The 21,780-nt window shown below is 38.1% G+C and overlaps 2 protein-coding genes across 3 annotated transcripts; one reads left to right on the plus strand and one right to left on the minus strand.

The window, feature by feature from the left end:
• The first annotated feature begins 6,819 nt into the window (after window positions 1–6,819).
• On the plus strand, window positions 6,820–12,879 carry LOC110036633 (probable sodium-coupled neutral amino acid transporter 6). The gene is made up of 5 exons (XM_020741121.1): window positions 6,820–7,258; window positions 7,612–7,764; window positions 10,410–10,610; window positions 10,682–11,144; window positions 12,468–12,879. The coding sequence occupies exons 1-5, from the start codon at window positions 6,853–6,855 to the stop codon at window positions 12,619–12,621; spliced, it is 1,377 nt and encodes a 458-aa protein (XP_020596780.1). The 5' UTR covers window positions 6,820–6,852; the 3' UTR covers window positions 12,622–12,879.
• A 5,365-nt stretch (window positions 12,880–18,244) lies between these two features.
• LOC110036626 (pentatricopeptide repeat-containing protein At2g38420, mitochondrial-like) lies at window positions 18,245–20,995 on the minus strand. 2 transcript variants are annotated; one of them, XM_020741113.1, is made up of 3 exons: window positions 20,925–20,995; window positions 20,574–20,756; window positions 18,245–19,922 (listed from the first exon to the last, which is right to left on the minus strand). In XM_020741113.1, the coding sequence occupies exon 3, from the start codon at window positions 19,885–19,887 to the stop codon at window positions 19,039–19,041; it is 849 nt and encodes a 282-aa protein (XP_020596772.1). In that variant the 5' UTR covers window positions 19,888–19,922; window positions 20,574–20,756; window positions 20,925–20,995; the 3' UTR covers window positions 18,245–19,038. The 2 variants fall into 2 exon arrangements, with proteins under 2 accessions (XP_020596772.1, XP_020596773.1); XM_020741114.1 differs by lacking the exon at window positions 20,925–20,995 and having other exon boundaries at window positions 18,247–19,922; window positions 20,574–20,914.
• Between the last annotated feature and the right edge of the window lie 785 nt (window positions 20,996–21,780).

Here is a 21,780-nt window from a genome sequence, read left to right on the forward strand (position 1 = left end):
TTTTAGATGCTATAAACATCATACTAAGCATGATTGAAAAAAATAAATCCATTAATATATACCATGAATGATTCTTCCTTAATTTTTTTTGTCGACGACATTCACTTGGTCATAAAAATGAATGCACATTCTCGACAAGATTGTAAAAGCCTTTGAGCCACTAAAGTTGCTCGAAGGAAATAATAAGTTTGTTGGCATTAATTGTTGATGTCATGTACAAGGGGTGTCTATTTTAATTACACGAGAATGTGTCCATTTATCGTCGTCTGAGACATCCAATCAGACCTCCTGGTACGTCCTCTAAGCACAAAATTTGGATTGGTACAAACTTAACCCTGGTGGTATTGTGCTTCAATTATGGTGGTATTTTATTGGATTTGTGCTTGTTTTTAGATAGCATTGTGGTAATCTTTTTATTATGGTGTTTTTGTGATACAAATGCAGTTGTATCGTGATGTTATTAGTGTGGTATTATAGTGGTATTATGCTAGTTTTATGGTAGTATTCTACTAGTTTTGCTCGTGGTAAATCATAAAACCATAATATTGTGGTTGTAAGATAGAATACTTTCTACTCTAGTACTAAATCATTAATTCATATGCTTAATTCAGATGTCAAGCTTTTCATTGAAAAAAATGGGCAAAACATATATGAGACAATGCATATCTCTGTTATATATAATCAAAACCCTAAAGAATAAAATTTTGTAAGCAACTACAACCACACTTTAGATTTATCGAGATGTTCTCAGTTGACTCTCACGCTTTCTGATTTCCTTGGATTCTTTTTATTCTTCTATATTAGCTTGCTTTAAAACTAAAAGAAACAAATACATTAGTTCGCACCTTAAACCCTGAATCCTGACACAACTTTTTTTTAAGAAAAACTAAAACATCATAATAACTTACATGGCAAGAAAGAGAGAGACTACAAATGTCTTTGGTCCACCGACCGACAATGCGAGGAATGTTGAACAAGTGAAATGCTAGCTGCCAAAAATGTAGGTGAAAACCTCACTATGAAACCCTACTAGGGGCCAACGAAGAAAATGGAGATGGAGGAGACAACATGGGTTTAGCTTTCAAAGCAGCGGGCTGGTTCAGGTTGGGTCACGCGCCAAAATACTCCTTTTTCGCTTTTCCTTATTTTTTTTCTCTCAAAGAATAACAAAAATAGGAGGAGTGACCTCAACTTCTGACGTAGAAAACCCTTGAGATAGAAAAATACGAAGGGTTCTGGCTACTTGGAATAATCCACTGTAATAGTGAGTACAATAATAGTTGTAATTAGTCTAGAAAACCGTAATTGATTGTTATGGAGATAGTAGTCTGTCGTGATTGTTGTAGACGGTGGATCTAGCGCTAGCTTATCATAGATGTCATACTTGAAAGTCATGATAATAGTTGACCATGTGGGTCAAGGATAGTTGTTTCAGAAGTAAGTGTTAGTCACAAAGGCCTTAGTAGGGAGTTGCAATAATGCGTGTAGGCCACAGAGACTGGAGTTGGGAGTTGCGTGAGCTATGAGCCATGTAGGCCAGCGTTAGTCAAGGATGGTGGCTTTAACACTACCTTATCATCAGTGTCAAAGCTAAGAGAATGGTAGTAGTTGGTCATGTGGGCCTTAGATGGTTGTTTCATGAGTGTAGGTTAGCCACAGTGGTCGTAGTAGAGAGTTATAACAACGTTTGTATGCTGCAGAGGCTGAAGTTAGAAGTTGTGCGAGCTGTGAGTGGTGTAGGTCTTTGTTGGACACATAGGTCATAATAGAGAGATGTAATAACAATTGTAATCCACAAAGGTTGGAGTTGGGAGCTGCAAGAAATGTGATAATGTTTAAAAGCTATATAGACCATAGTTGAGATCTGCATGAGTTGTGATAACATTCGTGCCTCGGAGATCGGAGTTAAGAGTTGTAGGATTTATGGACCACATAGGCTGTTGTTTGTTACGTAGATCATAGTGATATGCTGCAAAGAGAGAGCTTTAGAAATTCAAGAAAGTCAGTGTTTTTTTAATGTGGTGGTTGTAAGCAATTATTATGGGGTGTATTGTCATTGTGTTATATGATGACATCGTTCGCAGAGATTTGAGCTTAGACGCGATGGATGAGATTAGCGTAAACGTGCATCATTTCCTGCATCAGTGGTAAATAAAAAGGTCCGAGTGGAGCCCTATAAGAAATACTCCTCTCAGTAATTTTGAATCCACTCCAAGAATCTGGCGGGCTTCAGTGGAGAACCTGCAAAAATGTTCCTTGAGGGATTCCCCTTTATTTTAACGTACACCTCATACGTGAGATGAATCTTTGATGATAAATCTATTTGTTATGAACTGCTCTATGAATAATGTGACAAGCTCATTGAAGATGTTGATTGTGCCCCTCAAGAGAAAGTAGAACAATGTGCAAGCTTGACCGTTGAGAGTCACCAGGAACATTTGACTGAGAATTGTATCAAGAACACAATGAATGTGCATGATGATTTGATAGTGGTCGACGTGCTCTTATGGGTCAGTTACCCCTTCATAGGCGTCGTTGTTTGGGAGTTTGAAACTTGTTGGGATAGAGTGTTGGAGAACGGCGTCAGCCAAATGAGAGGATTCTTAGAAGTTGCGGTGAGTAGGGAAGTGATCCCTTTTATCCAGATGGAACTCTTCTTGAACCAAACCTCGTAGCTCATTTCAGATGATATCAGCAAAAGCGGCAGTAAGGCGGGGAGGTGCCAGGTGAGCTGCATGAGACAGATGAGTGAAACTTGCAATGTCGAGAAGATCGATGTCTCATCTCGACCGATGAATGGTTTCATCATTAGGAGATAACTCGGTGAGTGGAGTATTTCTTATTGAATGTTGAACTGACGTTAAGTAAGTTCCATTAGGTTGCGGTTGTTGCTCCAGATGTAGGAGAGGAATGATCTCATGTTGAGACTCTTCCAACTTACATACTCAATTTTACGGAGAATGACTCGAGACACATTTGTTAGCAGGGTAATGCCTTCTAGAGTAGGAGGATGCAGAGGCTTGATGGCGTTGGCTCCGCGACTGTCTTCTGGAATGATGAGTGTTGGAGCGAAATGCTCTATTGTTGCGAGTGTTGCGTTTGGTGTCCATGTAACAATTCTTGCAAGTATTTAGTGATGAGATTGTTTTATTTCTCACAAACGACACTAAACTGAAGTTTGCTAGATTATTCACGACGATAGAGTGATGGATTATCTACTTAGTGTTGCACAATAATTCAACACACACTCAAATAAAGGAAAATAACAGATAATGAAACCATAAATTTTTACGTGGAAAACTAAAAAGGAAAAACAAAGGGTCTAGCCCAGCTGAAGAGTTCTACTATAGAAGATATTACAGTTACAATCACTTGTCCCACAGGCAGGAAATAGTTACTATATTTCACAAGTTATAACGTCGACGTGCTGTTGAATTTGCTACTAGGAACGGACGGCGACCACTAGCGATTGGAGGTGTCCGGTCGGTGGTAATTGACGGTGGTTGGTGGAGATTAATGACTTTTAGCGGTGGTCAACGAAGATTGACGGTGATCGACGATGGTTGGCAGTGGTTGATGAAGATTGACGGTGATCAACTGACGGTTGATGGTGGTCGACAGAGGTCAGTGGTGATCAATGACGGTTGAAAGTGGTCGACGATGATCAGTGAAAGTCGACGACGATCAATGGTGGTTAATACAGGTCAGTGTTGGTCGATGACAGTTGACAATGATGGTGCTGGACTTCAGTTCTTTCTTGAAGCCTCAAGCTCTTCCTCAAATCTCAAGCTCTCCTCCCCCTCATGAGAGGGGTGGAGTTCTATTTATAGAGCTCGCGGTGCAATTAATGCAGGAATATGAATCACTTCGATCGAACGGTCTGGAGAGCTTCCTTTGATGATATTACATTTATGGACATTTGAGTGCCTTAACGATGTCAGAATTGAGCGATTTTGGGCTCGTTGGATTCATCTTATGGAGACACTTGATTCGATTATAATCTTGCCAAATTCGACCTTCATTTGACCTTTCAAATACGCTAGAGATGTTTCCAAAAATGGTTTAATGGCTTCATTTGAAATTGATTTGGCTCGGATTTGACTGATTTTGATATCATTGGGTCCGTCTCATCAAGTCGCTCATTTTGACAACAAGTTTGCTGAAATTCGAGCTCTGCATGACTTTTGATAAAAGTGAATGTTTTTTACTCAAAAGATTGTCTCGAGATCCATTTCTTATCTCAAGATGCGTGTTGAATGATGAATTTATTAATGACTTGTATCAAATTGTTTGAGTAGACCAAGCTTGTCATAATATAATACAAAAAAAAAAAAATTATATTTACAGATGTTATGTTTTAAAGTAAGAAAAGTCTATGGTTCAACGTTGAATAAACGGTTGACACATAGTGAATGTTGGCGAAAACTATTTTCTTAAGTAATTAATTTAAGCTTTATTAAGTATTTATTACTGAAAATAAAATAAAGAATAAACATAGATTTTTTTAAGTTAAAATTAAATTTAGAGAATATTCTTTTGGTTTTAACAGGAGAGTGATGCATTTTTAATTTTTTTAAATATCCTGTAGAAAAAATTGTGGTGGGCCCATAAGCGCAAAACTCAAAAAATTATTTTCTAATCTAGGGCGCGGGAGAAAATATTAGATTCGTTTGGAGTCCAATAATAGAACGCTACGTTTTTAAGTGGGTCTCGTCTTAATATACTGATATTGACCAGTATTAAAAACGGTGGTGCTCATTTGACACGTGGCGTCTCATCATTAGACTTTGAATATATCAGAAATACTGATATAATATTTTTCCCAAAAGAAGACGCAAAATGGATTTTATTGAAAATAAATTTTAAAATTTAATTATTTGGGTATTTTTGGATCTTAAAATTTTCCGTAAAATATATTTTTGTAAAGATAAATATTTTGATCAAATATGATTACACATTTATATAATGATCCTTTAATTTTTAATATCACACATCTTTTTTTTTATTTTAAATAACAAGATTTTGGTGGTGTTTGGTTCTCTATTGATAAAAGGATCTAGCAATGAACATAGCTAAATCCAACCGAATACTAAAAAACTAAACATTAAATACAGCGTCATGTTAAATTGAAATTTCTCGCATTCTGACTGCTTTTCCTCGAACCTCGTCTTCTTATTGACGTAAATCTTAAGTTGTTAAATCCAAGTCCCAGGTGAATTTAAGACAATTACTCTTCTATGGCTTCAAAACTTTTTTCATTGTCAATATGAATTTGATAAATTCGGATTTGCTAAATCCTATTTAATGTAAATCAGAGATGCAGCCTAGCATAACCTTAGTATAACTTATATATGTCAAATCTTGATTTATCCATGAATCATATCTCACAAAAATATTGCATAGTAAATGAGAGAGAGTGAGATGAGAGATGAAGAGTGCACATTAATGGTTACTAATCCATTCTTTTATTCATAAAATTATCTCTTATTTATAGAGGAGATGGTGTAATATGTGAAGTTACATGCTTGTCCCTATTTTAATGAGGGCGTTACATGATATTTTAGGTATTTTACAAGTACGGGCCTATGACTTAGCTACCTTCTGACTCGATGATGCTTGCTTATTCGGTTATGATGAGTTGAGTTTGTCAGTCGGCCCTCGATTAACTACGGGTCGGCGGGACTGACTCGATTGACTGGGCTTTGCCGATCAAGTGATATGAGTTGACTGTCGACTTTCGATCCCTAGTGAGAAGTTTCTATTGGCTTAGCGATGCTAGCTTATTGGAGAGAGAGTGATACATTGTGACTTACTGTATAACACATTCCCCAATATGGAGAGCCACATAGCTAATTTAGACTTCTTGTGACATGTTTACCTCGTGTGATTCCTGATAAGGAGGCTTTGGGACGCAATGATTGATAGTACTAAGGAGCTGAGTCTTTCCTTGGGTTCGATCTACCGAAAAGTTGATTGCAGGGTTGGATAGTCTTTCTTATGGTGGCAAGCTTGTATGCCCATATGTGTGTCTTGGTTTGATGGGTTCAGGCTCAAACCATTTTGTTGCTGTTAGTCTTGTTGGTTGTAGCTCCGATGACTGCATCCGACCCACTTTGACCTTAGTTTTGGTTCAGACTGCTACACATGGTTAGATAAGTGCGTCTTCTAGTCTTCTATTAGTGTGCCCTCCTTAATTGTAATTTTTTTTTCTTCTGAACAATTTGATCTCCTCAAGATTTGTGTCGGCACATTCTTGTTATATAAAATCATTTAAATGTGATAAAATAGTATGATAATAATTTTAAGTAGAAAATTGGGAATACATTGGATTTGGATTGAATGAAAATCAAGCAGCCAAATATCAATCATTTTCTGATTTTCAATAATATGATAAGCACTCCAGCGTTGATTGATTTAATTGTTTGATTATGTAAGCCTTTATTAATCCGGTTGAGTTTCTCGTCCACATGCATCCTTCGAAACCCTACGACCACACCATTCATTTCCTTCTTTTTTAAACCCTTCACATCCAATATCATCTGTCTTGACCTTTTCTGAGGTTGCCAACAAATTTATATTTTTAAAATAATTATGAAAATATTGGAACTTTATATTTCAAAAAAAAAAAAATTTTATTTTCTTAAATAAAGATTTTCTTAAATAAAGATTACATCCTCTTCACCTTTTGCCACGTGTCCAACTATCGACGTGGCAAACGGTGAAACAAAGGGGTCGCATTAAAGTTAGTAGAAATATCGTCACTTCAAATCAACTATATAACCCTAGCGAGCTGTTAATCCCATCCTCCCGTCGGTGTCTCCCCCCAAAATCCCCAACTCACTTCCAATCACCATGAATTCTAAGGCGAAGGGAGGCGAAATCCTCACCCCTCTCCTCCCGGAGCTCCATCCGCTGGCCGAATCGACTGAAATTAAAGATTCAGGTGGTGGCGCATCATTCTCAAGCGCCGTGTTCAACATCTCGACCAGCATCATCGGTGCCGGAATCATGTCGATTCCGGCAACCTTGCGGGTCCTCGGTGTAGTTCCCGCTTTGTTCATCATGGTTGCCGTCGGCTTGCTCTGCGATGTATCAGTGGAGTTCCTCACTCGCTACTCCGCCGCCGGAGAGTCTTCGGCGACTACTTCCTACTCCGGTCTAATGGCGAAGTCCTTCGGTTTGGTGGGATCCGCCGGGCTTCAGATCTTCGTCGCACTTACTAATTTGGGGTCTCTCATCATGTACCTTATCATCATCGGTGAACTACTAAACTCTCAAGAAGATTAGTTTATGCTTTAATTATATCCGTGTTTGATTGATGCAACCGACGACGCTTGATCTGAGGAGTGATTGTAAACCATCTGAATATGAATTAGTAATATCTTCTTAAGTTCATTTGCTAACTTCGGGGAGCTGTGTATCGATGAGCTGAAGTTCATTAACGAGCTAAACAGAAACAGTAAAGGAAGTCCGTGATCTGTAATTCAAATTTGAGTGATTTGTTTAGCGGATTCGTTGAAGATAAATATAAGATCTCTTTGATGTCCAATTTTTAACTTTGTTTTTTTCTTTTTATCACTCTAATCGAGGCTTTGGGTGCTTTGTTGTCAGGGGACGTGTTATCGGGGAACAGAACGGAGGGAGAAGATCACATGGGCGTGTTGCAGGAGTGGTTCGGAGAGGAGTGGTGGACGGCGAGATCAGCAACGATTCCGATCACCGTCGTCGTTGTGATGCTCCCTCTCGTGCTTCTTCGTCGCGTAGGTGAGATTGTTATTTACTTTTATTAATGGTGTGCTGCAAACTCGGGTCAGTCTGGTGTTCCAAATCTAAATCTCATGAATCAGCTATATAATATTTCATAAATATTTTTAACTTTTGGTGTTCCAAATCCAAATTTCATATATATATATAACTAATTATATTAGTTAATTCATTTAATTAAAAATCTTGGAATAATAAGAAGAAAAACAAAGATGTGGTGTGATGAAGTCGGAATCATTCATACGCGACAAAATGTTTTGCTTGAATCATTTAAGGATCGTGACTTCTTTCGCAAAAGGACACAGTAAGAGGAGAATGCGGAAATACAGTCCTAATGGTTTATTTTTTAAACTAGGGGCATTTATGTACATTTCACCCATTTCTTATCTATTTATAGATCTAACGTCAAAATTTTATTTTTTAAAATAAATAAAATATATTTTAACTTTTTTATTTTTAAAATTTAAAATAATTTTTTTATGCATAAGGGGCATATACATATACACACGTGAAAATTGAAAATTAGTTTTTAAAATGTAAATACACAGGAATAATTAAGTGGTATGCATGTAAATCTTCGTTTAAACAAAATACATTCAAAAGTTGTGCCGCCCACGTGCGCTAGCTGCACTAACGTGATTCTCACATATTTCAATTTAAATTTTAAAGTGCATTTTTTTTTTATCCCCAGGTAAAATGTAATTAGTAATAACCCGAATGAATTCGATCCCTGCGTGAAAAAATATTAAATCCAGACTTCGCATGCAGCGTGCAGAATGACTCGCGGAGTCCAATCTCTAGCTGACACATGAAAGATCAGAGCTCACCTATATAAAAAATGAAAACGCGTGACCCGGCTTAATTGATGCGTTTCTTACCCTTGTCGATGCTTTATATGAACATTTCATCGCGTTAATTTTATTCTTCCGCTTTACAGTCTTGCTCATGTGTTATAAAAAAATATTTTCTACGTTATTTATCCTTATCGCTGTGTTATAGGAAGCTTCAGATTCTCCCTCAAAAGGAAGGTAGGACTCTATTTATGGAATTATTGATGTAATTAATTAAGGAATCTGAACCATTTCGATCGGACGGTTCAAGACATTCCTCTATTTGCATTTGAATGACTTTTTAATGTCTTAGTGATGTTGGAATTGAACGATATTAGGCTCGTTGGATTCTTTTTGTTGATATGCTCAATTCAATTATAAGTTCATCAGGCTCGAAATCCATTTGACCTTCCAAACATGTTCGTAAAGCTTTCAAAATTGGTTTAATGGCTTCGATCCGGGTTTGATTTGGCTTTTATTGGATTAATTTTGATACTGAAGGGTTCGTCTCGTCGAGCCGGCCAGTTTGACTTGTGCTAAAATTAGTGTTCTTAATAACTTATAATCTAAGTTTGAACATTTCTTACAAGAAAGAGGAAGAATTAAGTAAATGGAAAGAATAGTAGTTAATGAGGGGCAGCGCATCCGATCAGAACTCAAACTCTTCTTCTCGTCCAGCCTTCCCTAACTCATCATCTTGTCTGAAAGCCGGGAATTGAAAGAGATTCTATTCTCTAGTAAATGAGCCGTAAAGTCGGCGGAAAAGAAAGACATGTTGGGGATTGAACCATAGGTCCCTCTCTATCCGGAAATAGGGAACAGAGTTTTGAGACAGATAAAGGTTTCATCTATTATCGTCTCGGGTCATTCAATCTCTCTCACTCCCAGGGTTGAGCTCCCGACTGGAGGAAGAGGCGAGCGGAGTGAGTTGTGAGTTGTCGACTGTTATGATAAAGAGAAGTAGTGAATGTTTGTTTTCGGAGTACACTTGGTGAGCTAGGTTTTGATAAGGTAGGAATAAGGTAAGGTCTCCTAGACGATGATTGAGTACGCCATTCAATCGTATGCTATGAGCACAAAACTTGAACTTGAGAGGGACTCCTTTCTACATGAAACCAGGATGTCTTGTTAACAGAGTTCTTTCTTCCTAAACCTAAAAGAAAAGACTAGTTACTGTGATCTGTGTGACATCTTAAAATTCATGATGTAAAAATTTATCGAGGAAGTATCAATGTTCACCTAAAAAATTATTTTTTTAATCTCCGGGGGGATAAGCATTCGAATTTGGCATCTGAAAGTTTTTTCACTTTATTTTATGTTAGAACAAACAAAACAGTAATAGCCGTATAGGGTACAGTTTGACGACGCCGATCGAATTATTCAGGGCGATGCGTTTTGTGTTCGAGTACAGCACGGCACCAATTATTGAGCCCCCTCAGCTTCCACTGCTGACGAGAATTAGCAGGCAAAGAGCGTGTCATTTCTTTATGAGGGCATGCGTCCTTGAGTGTGTGTGGGTCTTTCAATTTTGTCCAAGAGAATTAAATTCGACGGCTCAGGTCAGTACATTCATAGAACAGATAGAGAGTGTTCGTGAATTTTGATGTTTAAAGAGGGAGAGAACCGTGCGTGTTCTCTGGTACGTGTTGTCTGCCGTGCATATATAGAAAGATTTACGTGTACAAACACCCGCAATTATAACCAATTATTTTTTCATAAATAAATAACTTGCATTTATACTCTTTCATAAGTTTTTGAATGTAAATTAAGATCATTATCTGCATCTTTCTAACAATTGTTTCTTGCTACTCGCAGATTCTCTGAGGTTTACCTCAGCAGTTTCAATCCTGCTTGCTGTAATCTTCGTCCTCATCAGCTCCGGAATGGCTATTTACGCCCTGTTTCAAGGCAACATTAGAAATCCCAGATTGCTTCCAGACTTACACAACCAATCCTTCCTCCAACTCTTCACAGCCATCCCCGTAATTGTTGTAGCCTTCACCTTCCATTTCAACGGTAACTCGCCTTCAATCCATTCAGCACATTCTCATTACATAACTTCAAAAACATGAATCATGAATCTGCAGTCCACCCAATCCGGTCCGAGCTCAGCCGCGTCACCGACATGAAACCAGCCGTCCGCGTCTCCCTCATCCTCTGCACCCTCATCTACGCCACCGTCGGACTCTCCGGCTACCTTCTCTTCGGCGATGATACGATGTCCGATGTTCTCTCCAACTTCGACAAGAGCTCGGCGAGTCCGATTCTCGACGATGCGGTTCGGCTAAGCTATGCACTCCACTTAGTGCTGGTGTTTCCATTACTGTTCTATTCACTTCGGCTCAACATTGATGGCCTCGTCTTCCGCAACTCGCAGCAGCGGCCTCTTACGGCTGATGCCGGACGATTTTTGTCTCTCACAGCGATATTGTTGGCTTTGGTTTACGTGGCGGCGATCGCCATCCCTAATGTTTGGACAGTGTTTCAGTTCATCGGGTCGACGACGGCGGTCGGCATCTCGTTGATCTTTCCTGGCGCTGTCGTGTTAAGGTAAGACATTTTCTTGATCTGTTAATTCACTGCAATGTCCTCATGTGTGATACCAAACCATTATCTAACCTAATTAATAACAAAGGGGGAAAGGAAAGATTTACGTGCATTTCATTCAATTCCTCATGTATTTACCTATGTAACACCTAAACTTCAATTTTTAAAAATATATCACCTTTTGTATGCATGATTGCATGAAAATATACATAAAAATGTATATTTCACTTTTTAAAAGTTAAAATAATGATAGTGGTGTGATATAAAGATTTTAATAGTAGAAATGTAAAAGGTAAAGTTTAGGTGTTAGATGTGTAAATACATAGGATTTGAGTGGTATGTATGCAAATACCCCTTAAAAAAATGAGCACCTTTCTGTTAGTTACTGTTAAATAGTATAGGATTGCCAGCCATTGTGAGATCGGGAATTGTTATTGGGCTTTTTTCATCTTTTTTTTTTACCAAATTTAATCATAATTTTCACAAAATACAATATGAATAAAAAAAATCTGAACGCTAAGAGGCTGTCTGGAATCTCTTTTGATTTTTTTTATTTTTATTTTATTTTTTATACTTTTACTTAAAATGAAAATTATTTGATATGTTGCCACATGATTATTATTTTAAAAAATTATTTAGAATAATTTAAAAATTATTTTGAGTGCTTTTATAATAAATTAATTTTTTAGAAAATAAAAATAGAAGCATATAAAAAATTTACCAAATAAATAAATTTTAAAATAGAAGGCAAAAAAAGAAAGAACAAAAGTGATTCCAAATAAGCCCTAAGATTTATCGACGGAAAGGCTAAGCTCTCTAACAATGGGTTAAAGTGTGCTCTGCGGATCATCATTAAGTTGGATTGAGAGACGCTACATTCTTGTTAGTTGGGTTCTTATTTTTGGATCATTATTGAGTTTGCTTAACGAGAAGCATACCACTCAAAAATATCGTCATCACTATCTTTTAAAAGTGAAATACACCTGTGCATGCATAGATTTATGACACCAAGATGTTACAAGTTTAAATATCAATCTTTTGGTGTCAGATATATAAATCTATAAGAATTGTATGGTAAGTATGTATATTTCCCTAGAATACAATTTGAAGCACTTCAAAAGAATGCATTACCAGACAATACCGATCTAATTAATCCTACTTTTATGAGAGAGATGAAGAGATAAATCAGAAATGTCTCACCTGGCAATGCACATTGGGAAGTGGAAATAATCTGTAACTTTCTACAGATGCCAAATGTTTTATTCACCATGTTCTTGACTTATCACAGTTCTGTTTCATTTATCCTAATACATACAACTGCGGCAGGGATCTATATGGGATATCTAAAAGCAATGATAAATTGTTGGCTGGAATTATGATTATACTGGCAGTGATCACAAGCTGTATTGCCATCTACTCCAACATCATTAGTCTGTTTGACGGTGAACTCAAGAGCAGCCCCTCAGTTTTAGCAAATTAATCGTTAAAAATGTTAGAGCGGTCGAATATTTGAAATGTGCAATTTTCTCAATATCATAGCAACCTCCCTTGTAAAATTTCATGAACTTTGCACAAGTGATGTAATTTTTGAGATGTTCATACACGGAGATAATGCAAGTATAGTGATCGGTTTGCAATCAATGTGCTGTAAATTAGAGCATCTCTTAGACATGATTGATGATAAACCCAATCTATTTATTGAATGACTGAGGAGGCTAATCTGAGCCTGGAAATTTAATATCACCGTTTCAAACTTAAATTTTTTTTTGTATCTTATCAAAAATATCTCTATTACAAGGAAACTATTTGCGTACATAAGACGTACACAATGCTGCGTACGTCAGGGGCTATTCAGGGGGTACAGAGGGGGTTATATCCGGGTTATACCCCCCTGTAACCTCCGTGTAATTCTCTTGTAACCTCTGTGTAATTTATTTGTACCCATGAAACTACAGAAGCGCGGAATTTATTTGTAGGTTACAGGTAGTTTACAAAGAGGTTACGGGGGTATAACGTGGATATAACCCCCCAATATCCTCTGGATAACCTAAATAACCCATGGACGTACGCATCGCTGCGTACGTCTTATGCACGCAAATATTTTCCCTATTACAAACTTAGAAAATAAAATGAAATATATCATTTAATGCATATTTAATATATTATGAATATAAAAATCAAAATTTTGATGCTGAATATCTAAATACATAGAGCTTGTGTTTTATATTTTTATGTAAATATTTATCTATTGTGTTTAAACTTAAATAACTTAAACATTTATTCAGTATAAGATTAGAAGAAAAAAAAAATTCAATTGAAAGTAGACTAAAAACATAAATTAAAGCAAGTTCCACAGGCCAAAAATTTATAGCCGGGCCCTCCCACATAAAATGGTCCGCTGAGACTCGCCATGTGGAGAAGTCAAGACTGTTTGATTCCAATTGGCATCCATCCTACCTCTCAGTTTCTAACAAACCTTTTAGTATATGCTTTTATATATTACCTTTTGTATAAAGGTCTTTATGATGGAGTATAAGCAACAATGAAAAAGCTGCTCTACCCTTTCATTACCATCTTCTTTCTTCTTCCTCTTTCTGCTAAAGCTTCTACATGGTAGGTATCAGAGCAAACCTGTCTCACGAACCTCTAAGGTTCACTCCGACATTGACGATCTATACGGCTTCTTCCTCCGGAGCCAACAATGCATCTCAGCCCACTGCTCTTGCCGATCGACAAATCAGTTCCCTCTCAGCTAAAATTCAACCTAAGCAATATTCGGAGTCTCGATTCTAATATCATCCCAACTGGAAGGCTCTTAGATGGCTCATTTCTCCTTCTATCTTACCCTATCTCCTACCCCTGGAAACTTTTTACGACATTTGGACAACAATAGAACGCTGCCTCCAATCCTCCAACCATTCTAACATCATCCAATTGAAAATTGTACTTCACAACATCAAATTGCTCAACAAATCTATGAATCAATACCTCTCCGAAGTCGAGGCGAAGGTTGGTATTCTTTCTGCTGCAGGAGCTACTCTCGATCCAAAAGATATTTTCCACTATATCCGCAATGGGTTGCCATTGAAATACCATGCTTTCAAAACAGCAATTCGAACTACCCTTCACCCAATATCCCTTGACAATCTCTACACCTTATTATACTGCGAAGAAATAAATCTAGCAAACGAAGCGCTTAAGGAAAACTCAAACTCAACAGCTCTGTTTGCATCTCGCGGTCGAGATAAAGGTCGCTCAAACAACTATTCATCATATGGTCAATGCAATCTATCTCGCCCAAATTAGTCCAATAACAACCTCAACGACAACAATCGTTCTCCTATGGTGTGCCAAATTTTCCACAAGCCTGGACATGAAGCATTAGTTCCGTCATGACAAATCTTATCAAGTGGCAATAGCCCTTGTAACCACCAACACTGAATCCCATGACCATAAATGGTACCTCTGACAGTGGTGCTAGCAAACACTTAATGGCTGAACCAATTTATCTCATCAGCCTCAAACTTACCAAGGAGACAACACTATCTCAGTGTGCAACGATCAATAGCTTCCCATTGCTCAAGTTGGCCAAGGAATCCTACCCACACCTTCGAGTAAACTATACCTTTCTAATTTTCACCTCATTCCTAACTTAGCATGCAACCTTATCTCAGTTCATAAGTTAACTAAAGCTAACTCTTGCTTTATCACCTTTACCTCTGATGGCTATCACATCTCCGATCTCAAGACAAACCACATCCTGCTTAAAGGTTCATGCATCCACGGCCTATACCCGGTGCATCATCCCACCACCATGCAGTCAATCACAAATCTAGCTCTTCTCTCCATCCAATATATGCCACAACTATGGCATCAACGTCTCGATCATCGATAACCAAGAACTCGATCCATCATAGCTTCCCAATTTCCTGCTTTATGTACTTTAGTTCAGTTACATTGTAATTCATGTAGTATTTAAGAGCCATAAGCTCCCTTTTTCTATCTCTACTTCTAGTACCTCCTCTTTTCTAGAATTAGTTCACTTGGATGTAAGGGGTTTTTCCCCCACTCTGTCATTACAATCTTATAAATATTACTTGCTTTTTATTGATGATTACACTCACTATGTTTGGGTTTATCTTCTCCGCAATAGAAATGAAACAGCCAAAAAACTTCTTCACTTCAAATCCATGGTTGAAAATCATTGGGAGGCGGGGAATACATCAACCAATCCTTTCAAAACATCTCAAACTGCCATGGCATAATACATCAATGCTCATGCCCATACACTCCCAAATAAAACGACATCACCGAGTTCAAACATCGCCGCCTCATCGAAATTGCCCACACACTCATGGCCACGGCTCACCTACCTCCTCATCTTAGGGCCGACACTCTTCTTAACTCCACATACCTCATTAACTGTCTACTCTCCACAACTACAAATTCCAAATCCCCATTTAAGCTACTTCATCATCGCCCCCCATCCTATAATCACCAAAAAAATTTTGAATGTCTTTGCTATCCTTGGTTTAGATCCTAGGTTCAACATAAGCTTGCACCACTATCAACACCAAAAAGGTGCCTCAAACCCCCAACCAACTAAATTTGCACCTCTCGTCATGAGCTCTTTAACGAGGCAATCTTTCCTTTCAATATGCCCTTCACTACATCCATACCAACCCCATCTCCCCCAGTTAACTTACCTCCTATTCTTTTTTACTCCAAACTCCATTCTCCATAAAACCCACCCACCTAAATTATCAATCTCTCCATCTCCCTCTCCCTCCCCGAATCAACATGCCCTACCTCTAGATAATCTCTCTACTTTGACCTCTACCCTCTCATCTCACCTCCAGAACCACCACAAATCCACTCATCCTATGCAAACATGCTACAAACCGGATCTCTCAAACCAAGCCAAATACTGAACCACACCCATCATCTCATCCCCACACCAACCTGCTACTCCTCTACTATCAAACCTCCTCAATGGCATGAAGCAATGTCCATTGAATTCCAAGCCCTCCAATCACAAGGCATTTGGACACTTGCGCCTCTCTACCTCACTACAACGACTTAGGATTCAAATGGACTTACCGCACCAAACTCAATGCCGACAACACTCTCTCCCATTACAAAGCACACCTCGTCGCTCAAGGCTTTAAACAACAACAAGACCTCGACTACAGCGAAACCTTCAGTCTCGTCTTCAAACTACCAACCATTCGTGTTCTCATTATAATTGCCCAAACAAATCAATGGCTCATCCTTCAACTTGATGTGACCAATGCCTTTCGACATGGTCATCTCACCAAAACCATCTACATATCCCAACCACTTGCTTTCATTGATTCCAACTATCCCAATCACATATGCCTCCTAAAAAAAGGCCTTATACGGACTCAAACAAGCTCCACATCATTAGTTTTCCACACTCTCCTGCTACCTCCGAACCCTTGGTTTTCAATCCAGCTCTGCCGACCCTTCCCTCTTTTGTCTCCATAACACTAACTATCATCTTTACATACTGATATATGTAGATGACATATTACTTACTAGCTCCGATTCCTCACTACTTAATTCCCCCATCCACAAACTTGAAACCCAAATTCCTATGAAATTTCTTGGGCCTCTCGAAATTCATGCAACCACCACCTCCTATGGCCTCCACCTATCTAAATCCTCCTATGCCACCCATGCTAAACTCCAAACCCGTCCTCAATCCCTACTCACCCAAACAACCACCAACCCCACCTAGCATCACCCTCTCCGAAAGCCAACCACATGTCGCCAAATCATAGGCTCCTTTCAACATCTCACACTCACTCGTTTGAATCTCAGGACAATAACAACCAACAAATCATCATTTTCAAAAATTTAAGTGAATTCTCGGCTGCCTTAATGGAACCGCCACTGGTTGCATTCCTATCTGGCGCGCTCCTCTTCACCTCATAGTCTACTCAAACTCCGATTGGGTTGGCAATCCCAATGACCGCAAATCCACTTCCGGTTATTGTGTCTTCCTTGAAAAAACACCGACCTTTTGGTCCGCTGAGAAACAAGCAACAGTTGCTTGATCTTCTACCGAGGCCGAATATCGTGCCCTCACCTCTGCCGTTGCAGACCTTGTATGGCTACGACGTCTCATGGCTGATTTCAACTACCCACAATCTCAACCCACAAAACTTCATTATAACAATTTCTTTACCATAGCCCTCTTCAACAATCCCATATTTCCTGCAAGAACTAAACATATAAAAGTTTACTGTCATTTCATTCGAAACTGCATAGAACAAGAACAACTCACCGTTCATCACATTGCCCACTCAGGATTTACTTGCTGATATTTATACAGAGCCTCTCTCCAATACTCGCTTTGAGCAACTGAATATCAAGCCAACACTTCCAGCCGAATCATCAGCTCGAGGGGGGATATAACAACCTCTGCTCTCCTTCCCTGCTATCCGTCGAGCCTCACCATATGTGGAGAAATCAAGACCATTTGATTCCAACTGGCATCCATCGACATCGGTGTCCAAATGAGCAGACACAACATATAATATTCTCTAAGTAAAACCACCTCTTAGTTTTATATATATATAATGACAATTTAGAAAACACAGTGATGATGAATGCCTTTATTGAGTAAAAGGCATTCGGGCTAATTAGTTAATGAAGAATGTTGCATCTCCAAGTGCATTAATAGTTCAACCATAGTCTTCAGTGCGTATTTGCTCTTTTTCCATATATAACTGCTAAATTAGATTTCAAATTTTAGAGCTTTTCTAATTGAATCATTATACAAGTAGATGAAAATTTTCAATACAATAGTTGGGCCAAGTCATTTTAAAATATCTGATCAAAAAATCCCTTAATTATCCAGTTATTTAAAATACCTGTATTGCACATATATAATCATAGCTATATTTCATTTTATTATTATATAATATACAAAAAAATAAATTTGTTAATTTATGTTTTGCATTTTACAGGCCTTCAGAAGGACTTAAAATTACCAAAATAACGTCAACCTTCATTTATAAACTTTATCAAAATTAATTATGACTAAACTACTAATTAAGTTCATTTTGATTATATAAAATCAAAGTTGTTTAATTACTACTATAACAAATTTGATCAAATATTAATCAAGTCAAATTTGAGTTGTCCATCTACTGCCTTCCTTTATTTACTGCTGTGATCATAGCCTCCAGAAGCGACTCTGTAGCTGCGGCAATTTGGTCATGGTGGAGATGCGCAATCTCCCTCCACTTGCTTTGCAATGCCATCCCGCTTCATCTCCCCTACAATAGCCTCCAAATCAACAGACTTGCTTCCACAATCCACTCTGAATTGATAAAGCAGAGCTTCCCAAAGCACAGAATCAGGAGAAATGGAATTTCTCAATAGTTCTTCTAAAACTTGCAAAGCTTCACTATATTTGTGCATTTCACACAAGCTACAAACTAAAGCGTTACAAGTTGAAGGCTGAGCAGCAAATCCATTTCCCAGCATTTCCATGAAAAGCTCATAAGCCTCAATTGCTTCACAGCTATGAAGGAGTCCATCAATCAGAATGTTGTAAGTATTTGAGTTCCATTGGATTCTCTTCGCAAGCATCTCTTTCTTTATATCTCCGCTTTTCTCCTTTGCACCTGCTTTAACATACGCAGCAAGGACAATGTTGAAGGTTTCTGTGTCTGGCTTGCATCCTATTTTATCCATACAACTGATCATTTTATGTGCTCTTTCAAATTTACCTTGCTGACAAAGACTACTTACATAGACATTAAAGGTAAAAATATTGGGTACAAGACCAATAACAAGAATTTCATCAAACAGCTCCTCAACAGTGTGGTAGTCATTTGCCATGCAAAAACCATGGAGTACACTGTTATAACTCAAAACATCGGCCCTCTTTCCCCGATTTCAAATGTTCCAATAGAGAATAGGCATGATTTACTTTACCTTCCTTCACAAGAACATCAATCACACTGTTATACTCTAGAGCAGTAGGCAAGTGCCCAGCGTTTCTCATGTCTTCTAAAAAAGTAAGTATGTCTTTGGCACCAGCATGCTCACAAAGCGAAGAAAGCACCACGGAGTACAGTTTTCCTTCAGGATAGGACTCGTCGAGGTGCATCGCTTTTAAGAGCTCTAATGCAGAGCCAACTTTTCCAATCTTGCAAAGAGCTCTTATTAGTATATGAAATGTGGTAGCCTCGAGATGAATGTTCATCTCTGGAGTCTTCATCAAGACATCTTGAATCAAAACAAGGCCTTCCTTCTTCTTACAAAGAATAGAGAGCAATGAATTTAAGGAAAGAACAGAAGGCGTGCATCTGAATTTAGGAATCCTGAAGAAAATGTTCATAGCATCTTTAAGCATGTTTGCTTTACCATAATGCTGAATAAGACCAAGAAAGACTTTTTCTGGGACTTCAAGTTGCTCTTCATGCTCAAGGTGGTGCAGAATCGCAGGGATTTGGGAGAAGAGACGTCTACGTGCGACATACTTGATGACAAAGGAGTATGCAGACGGGCTCGGACTTATTTCATATCTTCGGAAGCAACTCAGCAGAATAGAGAAGACATTAGTTGTTTTGTCTTGCAATTCTGCCACTTTGCTCTTAAAAGCTTCTATTGCTAGCAACTCACTGAAGTTTTCCTGCCATCCTCCTCTGTAAGGAAAACGAGCTGATTTGCAACTTCTCATTTTCCTGCTTACCATCACCATATGCATGGGAACAGAACTCTCAACACCATTTTATTTGCAGCCTACAAAATGTGAATAATAATCAGCAGATACTTTACAGAAAAATTCAGTATATAGAATGTAGTGGCAGCATATTGTCCTCTAAAGTGGATGGCAACTTGTATAACCAAGTTTCTCAGCAGTGAAGACTATTTCCTTAAAAAGCATGTTTAATTAAACTTTTCCTCTCCTACTTCTCTATGATGCAAAACCATTAACAAGGGCAGAGATATTAATAATCAAGCAATTAAGGAATCATTAAGAGGCTGGTTAGGTTTCAGAAGGAGGGATGTAGCAGAATTTCACTTTTTGTTCAATCAATTTTCAATACAAAAAATGCAGCATTTACTTGATTTTAACTCACTCTTTGATTCATTCACTTCCCAAAATTCCAGCAAATAAATGCTGGAACCTTCGAAGTATTTAATCCGCAGTGTTTATTAACACTGCAAATCATAAAAAAAAAAAAAACAGAAGGCACTAAAATCTACAAGATTTGCTCCGCCATTATACACACGCTATCTTCAATTAAAACCCCTAGGCATAAATGCAAATTCCATTGACGCATTCTCACAAACACCATGCAGGCTCACAAGGGTGGACTTGGCGCGCCTGTCACTTCTTAATATATAATTTGATTCAGGTAACTGGGAATGAATCCAAACGTAATTTACCCCATAAGTGATGTCGAATTCTGTAGCTTCTGGAAATTCAGAAATGGAGGTCATTTGTCAATTTCTGGCGTGCGTCTCTGCATTTATGAGAGGCCCAAGCGAATGATGAACAACTTACGGATGCTCCTCGAGCTGTAGAATCGCATGCTAGGCATGGGGCGAGGGGCTGGAGGATTTTTCCGGCTGTAATGAAGGAGGACGAGCACGAAGGAGTGTCGTTCGGCGGAAGGATAAAGATGAGGAAATGGGATATTGACACACACCACATGACGGACACGAGCAAGACAAAAATTTAGACCTTGTCATGAGAGTTGTATGGCATGCAAATTTTACAAAAATTCGTAAATTCACCTCATGCAGCACATGGAACGCGGGTACAGTTGAATAGAATACAGTTCACCGATAACGGTGGTTGTTGACAGGCTGTGTGGTTAAGAATGGTTTGTGGCTACTTGGGATGTAAGCAAGTCGAGATCGGGCGAGCCCAATACTTGTTCGTGTTCGAGTCGCTAAAATTTATTTTTGTTCGTGACCGAGTTCTTACTTACAAACAATTCAAACACGAATTGCTTAATAAGCAAAACATAAGTTGTTTATGAACAACGAACTTTTCTGAGAGCTCTACTGTGACATGTTTTCATTTTTCCTTTTGGGCATTTAAATATGTACCAAGTTCTTATCTATTTACATGTATAAAGCCTAAATTATAGTTTTGCATTTATACCACCCATATCTGTCACATGCATCTTTTTAAATATAATATAAAAATGATATAAATAAATATTTACTTGCGGCCGGCTCATTTATAAATCGACTCAAAAAATTTATTTATATTTAGTTTGTTTGCTAAATAAATCTAATATGAGCTACTTAACGAGTTAGACATGATTTGTTCATGAACGACGAGTTTTTTTTACAGCCCTAGTCGTTGCTGAGATCGCTCACCCACTCCCTCTCAAGTGAAAAGAGGATATATTTATAACTCCTAAGAGTGGGGCATTTCTTCATTTGTTGAATAACTCCCTTAACCAGCCAATCATACAATTCACATTAATTTCACTTGATCATAGAAGGGTTTTTTTTTTATGGTTTGATGACTTTAATAACTTTAAAATCAAGCGATTTTAAATTCGTTGGATTCCTTTTGTAGAGATGCTCGATATGATTTCAGGTACGTCAAAACTGGAGTTCATTTGACCCTCTAATT

The sequence above is a fragment of the Phalaenopsis equestris genome, unplaced genomic scaffold, assembly GCF_001263595.1.
Source record: "Phalaenopsis equestris unplaced genomic scaffold, ASM126359v1 Scaffold209375, whole genome shotgun sequence".
Classification (NCBI taxonomy): domain Eukaryota; kingdom Viridiplantae; phylum Streptophyta; class Magnoliopsida; order Asparagales; family Orchidaceae; genus Phalaenopsis; species Phalaenopsis equestris.

Bases quoted from the DNA above. Each gene is read 5' to 3' on its own strand.
- LOC110036633 (XM_020741121.1), top strand. From the start codon at position 6,853: ATGAATTCTAAGGCGAAGGGAGGCGAAATCCTCACCCCTCTCCTCCCG. The intron at 7,765-10,409 runs GTGAGATTGTTA...TGCTACTCGCAG, and splicing joins CGTGCTTCTTCGTCGCGTAG to ATTCTCTGAGGTTTACCTCA. The intron at 11,145-12,467 runs GTAAGACATTTT...CAACTGCGGCAG, and splicing joins CCTGGCGCTGTCGTGTTAAG to GGATCTATATGGGATATCTA.
- LOC110036626 (XM_020741113.1), bottom strand. From the start codon at position 19,887: ATGCATATGGTGATGGTAAGCAGGAAAATGAGAAGTTGCAAATCAGCT.